A 14,931-nucleotide genomic window follows, 5' to 3' on the forward strand; every position below is an offset into this window, starting at 1 on the left:
ACCGCACTAACAGAAAGGAAATTATTGAATATGATGTTCCCTATTTTTTATTTTAAGGTGAACACTTGGCTGAAAAAAAATTCCCTTGTGTTATCTAATACAACTAAAAACTGGAAAGATTTGGGATAGGATGGACTGGTGGTACATAGTAATTATACAGTTAGAGGAAGAGCTGGTAAGATGTCCCATGTCTTAAATGACCAAGTAGATTTATGATGAGGTATGGTATTGTAATACTTTATGTTCCTGTAGATCACAAAATCTTGCTGATTAGTGTACATCGTATGCTAGCTTATTCCAACATGATAATGGTAGACTTTTAACAACATTAAACATATACTTCATGAGAAATAATTTCATGGTGGTTTCTGAATATTGTATTTTTTGTCAGAGCTTTTTCAGATATATGCTGCATTCCATTTTGCCATGACACAGCAAATGTCTTAAGAAAAATCCAGATATTTTACTGTGTTTTCTGACATTATTATTACTTTATTTCTCCCTGGAAGCTAAGCGAAGCCAGTCTATCAGCAACTGTGTCCATCTTTATGAGGCTTTGCCAACCACTAAAAGTGTACCTCTTCTGCTTCACACTGTGAGCTCTCTCTTACCTGGTATCTCTTACACTTCTTGCTCTCACAGGCTTTCAGGTACTGTACTTTAAAGTCATCCTGTATCTAAATGTTCTTAATATTTTATAAACTGCTGTCTCTATCTTCCTTCTGTCTTTTTAATTATTCTACAATAGCATGCATTTGGTATTTTTTATACTGACCTCTATCTGTTGGCCTTATAACAGCTTATGTTGTTAAAATAACATTTGATAATCACTGGAAAATGCTTCTTGTTTGTTCATAAGATTAATAAAAGTCTCTGTTCCCTATTATATTTGGCTAGACTAAAAAGAAAGGTTATTTAAGTAGTTTTGGTAACTTTTTTCATCAATGGAACTGTAATCACTGCCGCAATGGACTACCATTTTAGGGAAGAGGAGGACAAAAGTGTTGGGTTGTTTTTAAAAAAAAAAAAAGATTTTTCCGGATCAATATCAGGGGAAATAGTGTTAAAGCTAACTGAATGCTTGGATGATTGGGCCTAAAGCAACAGAATGAATCGTGTTGGAAAAATGCAGTCAGTCAAGGCTTCTTGATAATAAATCTCATTTCCTCTCAATCCATTGGTCACTTCTTAGAGATTAATATAAATTGTGGATATTTTGTGATAAAAAAAATAATTCTTGGTGATCCTGATTTTGGAAACAAAAGAAACCTTCTATCTCTGCTTTCTAGCCAAAAATTATTTAAACGTAATAAATTTTAGGATTTTTTCTGTTTTTGCTGAGATGCATGGAATACCACAAACGATTCTTAATTCATTCACTTTGAATATTAAGGATTGACATTGAACTACAGTTTGTTTAGCTGTGTCTTCCCTAGTAACTAAAATGTATCTGATTGTAATGGTTTTCTCATTATGCAGAAATATTTATCTCCATTATTAAATGTTTCAATAACTTGATTTATTAGAACCATTTCTGAACACTTGGGGTTTTTTTTGGTTTAGTTTTTTCAGAGGTGTTTACATTTAGGGTGGTGGTGTTCAACCTATGGCCTGTGAGCCTTCACCCCCTGGGTGTGGCCAGAGCCTGTGCAGACAGTTGGCGAGCTCAGACAGTTCACTGCCATTTTAAGCTCTGGCAGGAGCCATACTGACATGCTAGTGAGCTCAAACGCTCTGTGCAGTCCTCCGCCCATTTCTGATTTAATATTTGGCCCATTTGAAGGGGGTGGGGGAGAGGCAGAAAAAAAGATTGAGCACCACTGACTATGGAGCTTCCAAAGAAAGGACTTAAACATTACAGTGCTGCAACATCCCAGCGGCCTCAGAGCAGCCCCCTGCCCTGCCATGCGCTTTGCTGCTGCGGCTAGGCCGGTCTCCGTGACTTCACTGTGACTTTGCAGCTGCAGGTGGGGTATCCATGGAGACTTGCCCCAGCCCTGCAGGCAGGGCCTGCTGGGACATGATGTCCACTGCTGTCCAAATCCAGCCCATGGGTCAGACTTTGCCCACCCCTGACCTAATAGGAAAGCAAGGATTTGATTGATTTCCCATCTCTCCCTGGAACTTGGGCCCCTAAATCAGGGCTTCAGGAATACCTCTGTTCAAGATTCAAAGCCTGGAACCCACTCTTGAAAGCAGACAACTACAAGTATTCTTTGACAGAATTGAACAGAGATCACTTGTTTTAAAACCATCATCATCATCATCATCTGAGGAGGAGAAAGTGGTGGTGATGCCTGGCTTTTTCATAATACATAGAGGTTAGAGCACTCAGGAGACCAAGCTCAGTTCCTTTAGCAGCCTGTAGGGATTCAAACCCACATATTCCATTTTCTACGAGAATGTCCTAATCAGTAGCCCAAAGGTGGTACCCTTCATGCCTTCTGCTGAAGCTAGATTACTGTGCAGCAAAGAATTAGAGATTCACAAAGCCAGAAGAAAAGCAAGCCATACAGAGTGCATCTGTATGTGTGAGGCACTCAGCTGAGAGAGGGGATTCCTGGATTCTAGTCTCTTCTTCCTGAGTGCTTATGCAAGTTAATGTAGATAGCTGTTGTCTAAAAAAACAGTAATTAGCCTGAGAGCAGGAATCAGAAATTAGGCTTTCTCCTACTTGCATGCTTAGTGACTTTTATTTTTCAACTTTAACAATCAGGTGTCTTTTAAGTTTGAAAATCTACTTGCTTTCACATCCCACTTGTGGGAAGAGATGTCTGTCCCTTGTATCCTATCTCTAGCCTGACTGCTGCAGGCAGAAGAGGAGTTTGGCATGCTGTCCCTCCTAAGCTGATGTTTTTTGGATCTTTCTCATAAGCTGACTAACCCCAGTGCCTTCCTCTGATGCTCTTCTACCTGTTTGAAGCAACTGTAAGAGCTGCCCTCAGAGACATAAGCTTGCCCCTACCCCACTATATAATTTTTAAACTCTGTACATGCAAAGATTAGGAGGAAGCAGTTTGACTCTTGGAAGAGCTCTTTTGGAGAGGAACAAAAAGCTATGAGCCTTTCAGGAATCGCATCCTTTCTTTGCCTCTTCTCTGCTTTGTTTTTGTTACAGGCAGTTGAGACAGGAAGTGAGATGCAGAAGGGCTACAGGCACACTTTCTCTGCTTCCACCCATCTTGGTTAGCTTGGCTGAGTACTGAATATGTAGGGAAGTGGCAAGCTAGGGCAAAACTTGGAAGCTTAGGAGAGCTTCCAGGAATGGCCTGGATTACTTGTGGGAAATGATCTCAGGATTGTTTAAGGTAGATGGTCAGTTGCTTTTGAGCCAGATATTGAGCTTAACAGTGGATGTCTGTTACTGCTCCTAATGTTTAAAAGCAGCAACACGGAAACAGGTAAAGTCAGTGGACGTGGATCCTGAGTAATAAAATGAACTGATAAACAAGGTTCTTTTTTTTTAAAACTACATTAAAAATCATTAAAGGACCAGATAAGATTGAAAAGTCAGGAAATACCAGATTTAAATTTGCAATTAAGCACCTAACTCTTGTGTACATTCTTTAAGGTTATGGAAACAGTGTTTAAAATTCAGTAACTTGCTCCAGATTTTGCATTGAAGTAAAGCTAACTGTTTGCAGCAGGTGCTATTATGATGCCTGGCCATTAGGTAGCAGGGAACTGGTTTTCATGAAGTAGTCAGCTATCCCAGGATGAGAGGCATCAAAGATATAGCCTGCAGGCCAAATTTGGCCCACAGAGTCCCATCATCCAGTCCCTGGTGCTGCCCCTGGGCCCGAGTTGACTCACAGAACACTGGACTGGCCCTGTGTGCAGGTCCTGGAATGCATGCCGCATGTGATATCCACTTCTGAATAGGCCAGAACAGGCACCATGTGCAGCATGGGTCCTAGAGTGGGAACAATGTGTGCTGGATCCATGAGGGAGGAGGTCAGGGGAGATTCTGAGCCTGATCCAGCCTGAGGACTGGGCCCATAGCCTTTTCTTTCTTATGTGACAGTTTCTATTTTCTTCACTCAAATTCTGTTCACTGTATCTTTCTTCTTTGTCTCTTTGCCTTGTGTTTTTATAACAGTTCTGTTTAGCCTACCCAGACAAACCAAATCATGCAGGCTTTTTAGCTGTGACCTTAAAAAGTAAGAAGCAATGATATATAGGTACAAGTTACACTAGTGTACTGGTAGTGTATTTATTTGCTGAATGCAAGGTTGTTAAATTCAACTGGCCCTGTGACCAGAAAAGCAAACAAAAATGCCATTGTGTATTCTGGGAGTGGCTAATTAGTGTCCCGTGCCATTCCTAAGATTTTTTGCAGTTAGTCACAGAAGCTGCGTTTTCTTATTTACTCTCTTTTTCATTTCCTTCCTTTTACACTGGCAATAAGGCATGATTGGGTCTGATGCTAGATCTCACAGTCATGCCTCCTGCCATGCGTATGTGGCATTGGCAGGAGGCGTGATAGTATAGATTATGCATCAGATGCTATCACACCTTTACTTGAAGCTCTAGAGGGGCCCTAACAGTGAAACCCAAGAGCTGTCTGTCTCTTATAACTGGTTATTGGGGGGGGAGGGGGGGGGGTTCCCAGCAAAGGTAGATCACCTAAAAGACTCTCAAGCAATGGCTTTTGTTTAGCCTTGTAATGAGAGAGAAAATGTCAGAATGAAGGGTTGGTTTATTTTTTGCAAGATTTTAATTTCTCAACTTTTTTTTTCATGTGTATTCACTATTGTTCAGACTTTCTGAAACTGGTAATGTGCTATGAATAAAAAGAATCTGGCATCATAAAACTGAACAATGTATTGGTAATGTTATATAGCAATTAAGTAAGAAAATAATAGAAAGCATGTTTTCATCCAGAAATCCCTGTGCACAGAAAGAAATACTGTCTTGGTGACTCACTTTTAATTCTGCTAAAAGCCTCAGGGTATGTGCTGGAGCAGGGGTTGGCAACCTGTGGCCCAAGGGTGGCATGGGGGTTTGGGAGGTGCTCAGCTGCACTGTGCTGCCTATCCCATCTGCATTGTCCCCCTCCATAGCTATTCCTGCTGCTCTGCCTGTGATTGCCCTCACTGCAGAGAAGCCTGGGATCAGTGGCAAGAGTAAGCATAGGTAGCTTGGGCATCCTAGGAGGCAGAGATTTGTGGCCTACAGCAGGGAGCCAGGTCACAAGATCCAGCCCATGGAAGCTGCAAAAGGTCGACAACCTTTGTGCCAGAGAGGATGCCCTAACTTACTTTAGTTGGCTTATTATGAGAGTTCCTGTCCTTTACGAACCTGCTACATTAATTGGGGTCTCTTAGGCCATATTCCTGGTACAAGGAGTCTCATCAGATTTGACAGGTATTGATAGCCAGCTCTCTGCATGCTATGACACCTATATAAAGCTGTCTAGACCAGTGGTTCTCAAACTTCTTTTTTCGCGGACCACTTAAAAATTGCTGAGGGTCTCAGCAGACCACTTAATAAACTTTTTTTTTCATCATTGTCAAAACAGCCTTGATCTCCCTCGTCAGAAAAAATAAATCAAGTGCAGGGCCAAGTACAGATATTTTCGATTGTTCTGCAACCTTTCTGTGGACTGCCTGAATGGACTGCCAGTAGTGGTCCGCGAACCAGTTTGAGAACCTCTGGTCTAGACTGTTCAACCTAGTAGAGCTTCGAAGTGAATGATTCAGTTCTTGCTAATGATGAATGAATGAGCTTCCTGAGGGCAGAAAGGGGTGTTTGGGCTCAAAAGAGCATCCTGTGGCCCAAAGGATGTTGAAGGTTCTGGAGCTCTGTCTGCAGTCTCAGAACAATAAGGCCTCTCATTCCTTCTATCATGTGCATGGGGAAGCTGGGGTCCTAGCAATCTGTCTGATTGCCAGTGCACTTGCCATTGAGCCTGGGACTTGGCTGATGCACTTAAACTAGGTGGAGCCTTGTTGTTGTCTGTCTTCCAGGAGTGGTAGATATAACTCTACACTTGTGTATATAAGGAGATCTATAAGAAGAAAGGGGGAATACTCCAGTCCCCCCTCTTTTCTGTCTTGTCTCTATCAGTTAAGTTGCTCACCTTGTCCCTTCCCAGAATCAAACTTTGTTTGCCTCTTACGGCAAGGGCTGGCAACCTTTTCAAGCCATGGGCCAGAACAACCCAGCTCCAGTCCAGTGCAGGCTTGGTGGCTTCGGTGGCACATCTGCAGCAAGAGGGTTTGCTTGAACCTGTGCCAGGGCCAGGCATCTGGGAGCTGCATTAGCTCTAATGCTGCTTATCCCAAGCCCTGCTCCCCAGCAGGGATTCAAGTGCAGCTTCCAGCTGGACAGGGGCTGCGCTGTAGGGCTGTGCAAAGCTTTGGTTGCTGATTTGATTCGGCAGAGATTGAGTCTGATTCGAGGCTGAATCTCCGAATCCAAATCAAATCAGGAGATCCTTTAATCTCTTGCAATAAAATCAGAACCCTCCAAATCGATTTGGAGAGATTCGGAAAGATTTGATGATTTGGACATAGACACAGCTTTAAATGTTTTTTCTACATACCTCAGGGTACCAGGCAGCTCGTGAATGCTGAGATGCTGGGGCGGATGGAGCATCCCATGGGAACGTGGGGGAGTCCCCCACATACTCAACAGTGGACCCGGAAGTGGACCAGAAGCACTTCTGGTCCATTTCTGGCTTCACCTGGGAGCGTGCAGGGTACCCCCTGCCCCCCTGCCTTGGAGAGTAGTGCCTTCTGGGTCTGGAGGGGCACCCCAGTTCCCCCCACGGCTGATCACTGAGCCAGAGGGGGGTGGGGGGGGTCCCCTGTGCACTTGGCAGTGAACCGAGAAGTGGACTGGAAGTAGTTCCAGTCCACTTCTGGGTGCACCACCGACCACGTGGGGGGCCCCCCCACACTCCTATGGGACGCTTAATCCACCCCACCATTGCAGTGTTCACAAGCCACGCCTGGTACCTCAAGGTATGTAGAAAAAACATTTAAAGCTGTGTCTATGGCCAAATCGCTGATTCTCCGAATCAGCATCGAATCTTCAGATTTGGATTCGGTTGAATCAAATTAGGACAGTGATCCAAATCAAGTAATCGAATCGCTGTCCCCGATTCAGGCCGAATCTGAATCGAATATGGCCCATTTCGCACACCCCTACTGCGCTATAGCCAGACAGCTGGGAAGCGCATTCTCACTGCTGCTTCTCCCCACCCTATCTCCCTGGCTGCAGCACCAGTGCAGCTTCCAGCTGCTGGGGAACTGGGCTGGGGCCAGGCAACTTGAATCTGCATTCTCATTGCTTCCCCAATTCCTGGCTAAAGTACAGGCACAGCCAAAAGTTATTCATCAACTAGAATTTGTGCCTACACTGCAGCTGGGGATCAGGGAGCAAAGAGAAGCAGTAGCAATGCGGGCGCAGCTTCCAGATGCTGAATCCCAACATGGAATGGGCAGAGGCAAAACCTTCTGGCTCCACAGGCTGGATCCGGTAGCTCCATGGGCCAGCCCAGCCTGCAGGCTGTACGTTGATAACCCCTGTCCTAACAAGTGCAGGAGATAGATGTCAGACTTAAGTGTATCTATGAATGCTCAGGAAGGAATCCTGCTTAGTTCACTATCTACTCTCTGCCAGTAGCAAGTACTGGTCATTTCAGAGAAACTTAGGTGTGAGTACAGAATGTGAAGGAGGAAGCGAGGAATGGAGGGAATAGTCTACTCCTCGATGCTGTGGTTTATAGGAATGTATAATACTGCTTGAGATTTCTTATTTGTTTGACTCAAGTCCTCTGAAATGAGTGGAATAACTCAGAAAAGATATAACATACAAATAGTTTGATAAACACCTTGCATATTTAGATGTTTCTTTTCATTATGGGTGAGGTAAATGGGAATAGCAAACTGGTCATTTTTATATTACTTATTTACATATCTTCTTTCTTTTTTAATTCCAGGGTAAATAGGCTTATTCTTTTAAATCTGTTTTCCTGCCACCCCTCTGAACCCTCATCACACATTCTGAGCCTCCAATAATAATTTCATTTCCCTTTCTGTGGATTAGTCTTTATTTCTGCCACTGCTAGACATCTGTCCAAATTTAATATAATTTCAATAAAGCATTTTTTAAACTAATGTTTTTCATTTTAGTCTTGGAATATTTACGTTTTATTAATATTTGGTTTATTGTATGGCTTGTCTAGATTAGGTGGAAGCACATGTGTGAATAGTGTTAGAATATTTGTAACATGTTTTTAATTGATACTTACAGAAGTTGAAGAATCTCTGCCATCAGAAAATGTCACAGGGACAGAGTCAAGTGGTCCATTTACAGACCAGGATCAACAAATTACTCGAAGCAGTAGCACTTCAGATATTACAGACCAATTTAATTCTGATTTTTTTCAAGGTAACTGTCATGATTTATAAGAGAAATAGTGCATTAAGTTGTCTTGGCATCTCATTAAGCTACACTTGTGAATTGTGAGACAAAAGTTTTATTGCTATTTTATGAAAATGTATTGTTGCCATAATATCTGCTCATATAAGCAGTTGTGAACAACATGGCCTGTATTTTCAGTCATTCACTAAGTCATATTTTTCAGCTTTTGAAATATTATTTTATTTCTTAACTCATTTCAGTGAAGTGCTTACATGCTTCTGTTATAATACTGCCAATTCCTAACCACTTGCTCTGAGATATTTTAATGATACAGGCAAGGGATACTGAACCTCTGGCCCATGGCCCAGATACAGCCCCTGGCACTAATGGGGCTTCCCATGAGGAGGTCCAAGGACCTTGGCCCCACATGCTATCTATACTGGGTGCACAGGGACTGATTCTGGACCATGGGGCTGAATGAAGGCAGCCCGGGACTCAGTACTCAGGGCCAGGCAGAGATGGTGTAGAACTAGCTGAGGCCATGTGGGGCCTGATCCAGGCATGTTGGCCCAACCCTGGTGTGTAGGGTCTCATCCAGTCCATGGACTCCACACCACTCATCCAGCTCACAGAGCCAAAGGTTAGGGACAGACATTGCACACAAACCAGTTTAAGTGATCAGTAACTGGCTTAAACCTGTAACAGAACAGAAGTTCAGTGCACATAAACCAGTTTCAAAATGGCCAAAACTGGTTTAAGATAAAACCTGGTTGAATGTAGTATCCAGCTTAACTGATTGAAGTCAAACTGGTTTGTGGAACTTCTGTCCCAGACCCCTTCCTGGTTTAAGTTAAATCAGAGTCCCCCTGCATGCTTTTCAGCCCTGGGCTGGGCTGTGCTGTGTTGTCTGATCCGGAGAGCAGGGCTGGCCCCACCCCTCTGCTTTCTAGCTGGAGCAAGGGTGAGGACAGGATCAGACACCAGCCCAGCATGGCCCCATGAGATAAAGGGAGCAGGGAGGGGTTTTATTTCCTCCTCCCTCCCCTCTCCCCTTCTGCTCCTTCGGGGGACCTCAGCTGGAGTCTGCCTGACAGTGATGAAGCAGCCCCTGTCGGGGTCTCTCCCCTGTTGCTGCTCCAGCACCAGGGATGGGAGCATGGCCAGGAATGGCCCGGCATGGCCCCCTAAGGTAATGAGAGCCGGGGGGACACTATTTCCCCCTCCATCCCCTCTCCCATGAGGGGACCACAACTGAGGTCTGCCAGCCCCAGGTGCTGCCTCTGCTATTTGCCCCTGGCCAGGCAGACCCTGGCTGGGGTCCCCTGGTGGGAAAGGGAATGGAGGGGGAAACAAACCCCCTCCCTGCCCCCTTCACCTCAGGGGGCCATGCCAGGCAGGTGTCTGCCCATGCCGCCGCCCCCAGAGCAGCAAGAGGAGAGGGATCCTGACAGGGGCTGCTGTACCCCAGCAAGGCAGACCTGCTGGGTTCCTAGGGAGAGAGGGGAGAATAAACCCCTTCCCTGCCCCCTTCACCTTAGGGAGCCATGGCAGGCCAGCATCTGGCCAGGGGCCAGGTTCTGGCTACGCTCCTTCTCCCTGCCCCTCAAAAGCCTGGCAAGGGTTGCTTTCCCCCTCCAGGCACATCCTGGCTGGGGTCCCTGCAGGCTGGGGAGGAGGTTTAAACCCCTACCCAATTATACTCTGGCCTGCCAGGGCCTAGCCGTGCCCCTCCCTCAGCCCAGCTTCCCTCCGGCCTGGCCGCTGTGGAAGGGAAGGGAGGGCTCGCTCTAGCAGCTCTACCATCCCACCCCCACTCCCCACCAGCTTCCGGCCTGAGCCACTGCGGGCATAGACTAACCTGCAAAGATTGCATCAATTCAGGCTTTGGCTTTTTGAATGTCTGTACTTACCCAAAAGGTTGAGCACCACTGATATAGAGGATTGATCAAGTGGAATGCCAGCCATAATGCTTGGTCACTGTGCAAGGAGGTAACCCTTTATCCACCCTATCATCCTGTGGACAAGCAGCACCCATAGCTGTTCCTCTGGGGACTCCTGCTGCTGCCCTCCCTGCCCTCTGACAGCCCCTCTAGAGGCTGCTCCCCTCGTGTTCTAAGCAGCTCTCTGCCACCTGTGGACAAGTAGACTGGCAAATGTGGGACTGTGGAGCTGCACTTTTCAACCTGGCTCATCTGCCCCCTCCCCACTCTAGGAAGGTGGCTTCAGTCATCAGCTTGTGAGACCCTGGAGAAGAAGCCTTAGCAGCAGAGCTGCCCTTGCCTCTCATGTGCAGACTGGAGCCAGGGAGGGGAAAGAGCAGTGAACATTGGAGTGACGTTATGCACCATTATTCGCAAGAGCACGAGCTAGCTTCTAGCTCAGTGAGTTTCAATGGTGCCACTAAATTCAGAAAAGTTATTGAGGCTAAAAATGTTGAAAACCTCTGGTATAGATGAAGCCATATCTTATAAAAATGTAGATGCAATATCAGCTGTCTGTTTTGGGCAACAGGAGTGTATTTAGCCTACCCCAGGTAGTGTAGCATGTTATTCAGCATCACTGAAAGGTGAAGTCTAAGTAAGTCATGCATGTTTATCATCCTATTTTAAATATTTTTTTTAAATTTAATTTGCCTAATTAACATGTTTTTCTTCTTACAGTTAACAAAAGCTATCACTGCATTGTTCTGTACTGGAATAGCATGGTAGTGTTAATTTGAACTCTTGCCAGAGTTAGATGATATGATAGACACACACGAATACTGTATCTTTTGATATTTCTGCACCTATTGGTGAATTGTAGATACTAACTTGAATGTATCGACTGTACTGCTAATCATCAACCAAGGTGGAGAACAGTTGAGCAGACTTTCTTAGCTACATTTATTAAATGAACACTGAACAATTGAGAGAGATTTGATTCCCTTACTTAATTTATTTGACATCAATGGGTTGTCTGGTGGTATTTTACCTATTTTATGTTTGAAAAAGTATCTTCAGACAGGTTGCTTGAGTGGAAAAATACTAGGAATCTTGTATAACCACTCTATATAATGTTTGTTCTATGGGGAATATTTCATTTTTCACCTCTGACATACCAAAATATTTAACAAGTACTATATTCTCCTTGGCAAACATGTAATTTTTTAGTTAATTTGTAAAAATAAATTTGGTTTAAGATTACATAAAACTACTGCAAATATATATAACTGATGCTTTACTTCCTATTTCCAGTATTTAGCATTGTATTTACATTTTGTACATCACATTTAACATTTTATTATAGTCCCATTTCTTCAGTGAGTTGCATTATTTGAGGGGATTCTCCATATACTGTGCACTTGAACCATATAAATGAATTAATAACAATCCTGCAATATAGTATGTCATAGTGGACTACTTCTTCATAAATCGTGGAAAGATTCTAAAGACTCAAATGTAAAGCATTTATAATTATTTTCCCATTTTCTCCACTTCCTTGAGTGCATGTATTTCTTCTCTGACAAGGTTACTTTTTACAATTTCAATATGTATTCCACAGGGAAAAAGACTGAGAGCACGCAGAATTTAAGTTCTTCAGACTCCAAATCTGTTCAGGAAAATAAGGGATATATGAAGAAAGAACACGAAGCCCAGCACGTAAGGCAGAAGTAGAGAAAGTGGTTATTGACAAGATTCATAAAACATTTGGAAAGAATAACAAAAATGTTAAGCGTTTGTCGATTCTATTCATGATACAGAAATTGGAATTAAACTTCTAGCTGTTAAATATATGAACTACCTTATTTACTTGAATCTAAGACAAGTTTTTTACCCTCCAGTCAGTGTGGGGGGGCTCATCTTAGAGTTGCATACAAAGTCTGAGGTTGGGGCTGGTGGCTGCTGTGGCTCTAACTCTGATCTGGAGCCTAGGTCAGGGTCAGTCTCATACCCACAGCAGCTCCTGACCCCTCACTCTTTCTTGTCAGTTACCCTCTTCAGCTTCTTTATGTACATATGAGTGTATAAAATATAAACAATCAGTTCATAACTCTCTTTATAAATAATTTATATTAGTTACATAGTACCAGAATAAATATCTGATGATTTGTGAAGTGCTGAGAGAAATGCTTCCCTCAGCACACTTTGCACACTCAGCTCTGCATTTCAGAACTTTTTGTATGTCAGCATTCTGATGCACAGACTTTTTAAATGTTAATGCTACTTTTGAATAAACAGCACAAATAAATTGCAAATATTGGAGATATTTAGGGAACGGCTAGTGCAGTGCAACGTGAAAGGCTTCAGTTTGAATCCCTAGTTCTTCTCTGGTTGCCTGGCTTCACTTTGCAGTGACTTCTTTAGCCATTCAGGAATAAATCCCAAGTACTTTGAAGGGAGGTAGATCCAGACCTGTGTGAAACAATGACCAGCAAATTGAGAGGCTGAGGATGAGGGAGTGGCTGACTATTAATTAACGATGCTGTTATCAGTTTCATATTGCTCACCCTTTTTTTTTTGCAAACTGAAAATGAACTTCGGGCCGTTTTTGTTGCATATTATATGAACCAGTGCTGAACTCGACATTTTTTGTTTGCCAGATTTTTCTGACTATTCCTCACCCTGGAATCAATTTGATGGGAAAAATAAAACTGAATATAGTTTTCCAAAAAGTTCAGATAGCTGCATGATACTCAGACATTATTTTGATTCCATTCACTCCAAAACTAGTTCTAGCCACAAGTTTTTGAAAGATAGTCCAGGGAAATGCGATCTTGTCTGTCCTGGGTGTGGATGTACTTTGATTTCCTAAGCCTGTGTAGGGGAAAAAAGCATTTATAAGGCTTAGCCAATGGATCAGGTACTGTTACATTCTTCTAATATTTGGTTTATTTCCTTTTTTAAAAATTAAGATAACTCATTGCAAATATAAAACAAAAATAATAAAAAACCCTGCATTAATACTTTTTAAAATTAGACTTTAACATCTACATAATCTAGGAAATTTAGAGCTAAAGTTCCCCTGGCAACTAACTCTTCCATCCTTCTTCTATCCCATAAACATGGAGTTTTATTTCTCTTCATTTAATTAATAATAATGAGCAAACTGACATACTATTTTGCCAATAGTTAATTCTTTTTTTTCTTTTCTTTTTTATTGCCTCATTTTTAAACACATAAAGACTATATGGGATTATAAGAAGTGTTGATTTTAAAGTTGGTCCGCCATATTTAAAACCAAAGGTCGATGGTGAGGGCCAGGGGTATATCATATTAGAATAGAAAATTACCTGAAGATGGCATCAGTGCCTAGCTTTTGAATGCTTTGGATCAAAGCAGAATCTGGAAAATGTCAATATTTTTGGAAATTATATACTAATAAGTGCTGCTTATTGACTGTGGTGTTTCTGATACAAGACATTGGCATTATTATTACAGGGTGTGTGTGAGACTTTAGATATTGATCCATGATGATCCTTGTTACCATCCATTGGGTTGACTTCATTGCCATAACTGGGAGGGACTTTTGTAAAAACATACCCTTCAGAAGTACCCTTCAGATTTTCAGAAAAGGTGTGTGAAAGCCAGGCAAAGGTTTCAATAGGTGCCCCAAACACACTGAGTAATAGAAACATGGGATGAAGTTTTAAGACAACCCTATTTATATTATTCATTACTGTAGGTAAGTTTAAAGGTAGGGGAAAGTTTATAAGAAAATGAGTATAGGAACAAAACACATGCTAGAGTCCTTACCCTTGGCACTTTGAGGAAATTGCGAAGTTCAGTACTTGCCTATAAATATCCTGACTAGGTTGTAATTAATCTACAGTAATATTTGTGTTTAAAATGATTTGCATCTTCATAAATGAAATCCTAATAGAATATAAAGCAGTTTTCAAATTAATAATAAGTTGAAAAGAATACAATTTGCTACTGTGTTCTCTGAAGGTTTTAGTGCGAAGGAGCAGCAGTCCAGCTGAATTGGATTTGAAAACAGACCTGCAGTCTCACAGAAGTCCCAGGGAAAGAGAAAAGAGTGAGTTTTAGGATATTAGATACTTTACTAGTGGAGTAGTAATTTGTGATGACATGGTAATTTGACTAATCAAAGATGCAGTACTGTTTACTGATTTTACAGTATATTTCTTGTAGTGCATGTGTCTTACAAATTCCTGCTTACCTTAGGTGAAAGTTTTAGTAGTGACACATCCTTTGGCTACAATAATGAAGTAGACATCACACTGCTTCCCTGGCAAACATGTGAAGAAGACCATGAAGTTAATACAACCACAGATGTTTGTGCTGATCCAGATGTACGTCATTGGCTGCAGCTTAGTCCTTCAGATGCTGCAAATTTAACAGGTACTTAATGTTCAGTAAAAAGTAATTAATTGATCATGTATTTTTATGTCAACAGTGGAAATATATCTGATAGAAATTATACTACTCAACATGCTTATACACTCTTCTGTAGAACAGTATTTATTTTTAAAGTAGATGAGAATGTCTGACATGAAATTTAAGCCTAGTGTCAAAGTTCTTTTTTTTTAATTTAAAATATTTTACCTATTTATAATGT

General features: G+C 42.3%; 1 protein-coding gene across 5 annotated transcripts in view; it reads left to right on the forward strand.

Annotated features, from left to right (window-relative positions):
- Positions 1-14,931, forward strand: part of RALGAPA2 (Ral GTPase activating protein catalytic subunit alpha 2) — a 374,428-nt gene that overhangs the window by 144,016 nt on the left and 215,481 nt on the right. For all 5 annotated transcript variants that reach the window (XR_009458933.1, XM_019491013.2, XM_059720247.1 and 2 more), the window contains exons 17-20: positions 8,263-8,400; positions 11,914-12,011; positions 14,301-14,388; positions 14,538-14,714. Coding sequence is in view for 4 of the 5 variants with exons in the window: in XM_019491013.2 (XP_019346558.2) it covers positions 8,263-8,400; positions 11,914-12,011; positions 14,301-14,388; positions 14,538-14,714 (501 nt within the window). In the remaining variant the exon portion in view is untranslated. The remainder of the gene's footprint in view (positions 1-8,262; positions 8,401-11,913; positions 12,012-14,300; positions 14,389-14,537; positions 14,715-14,931) is intronic.

This window comes from Alligator mississippiensis, chromosome 1 (assembly GCF_030867095.1).
Source record: "Alligator mississippiensis isolate rAllMis1 chromosome 1, rAllMis1, whole genome shotgun sequence".
Taxonomy (NCBI): domain Eukaryota; kingdom Metazoa; phylum Chordata; order Crocodylia; family Alligatoridae; genus Alligator; species Alligator mississippiensis.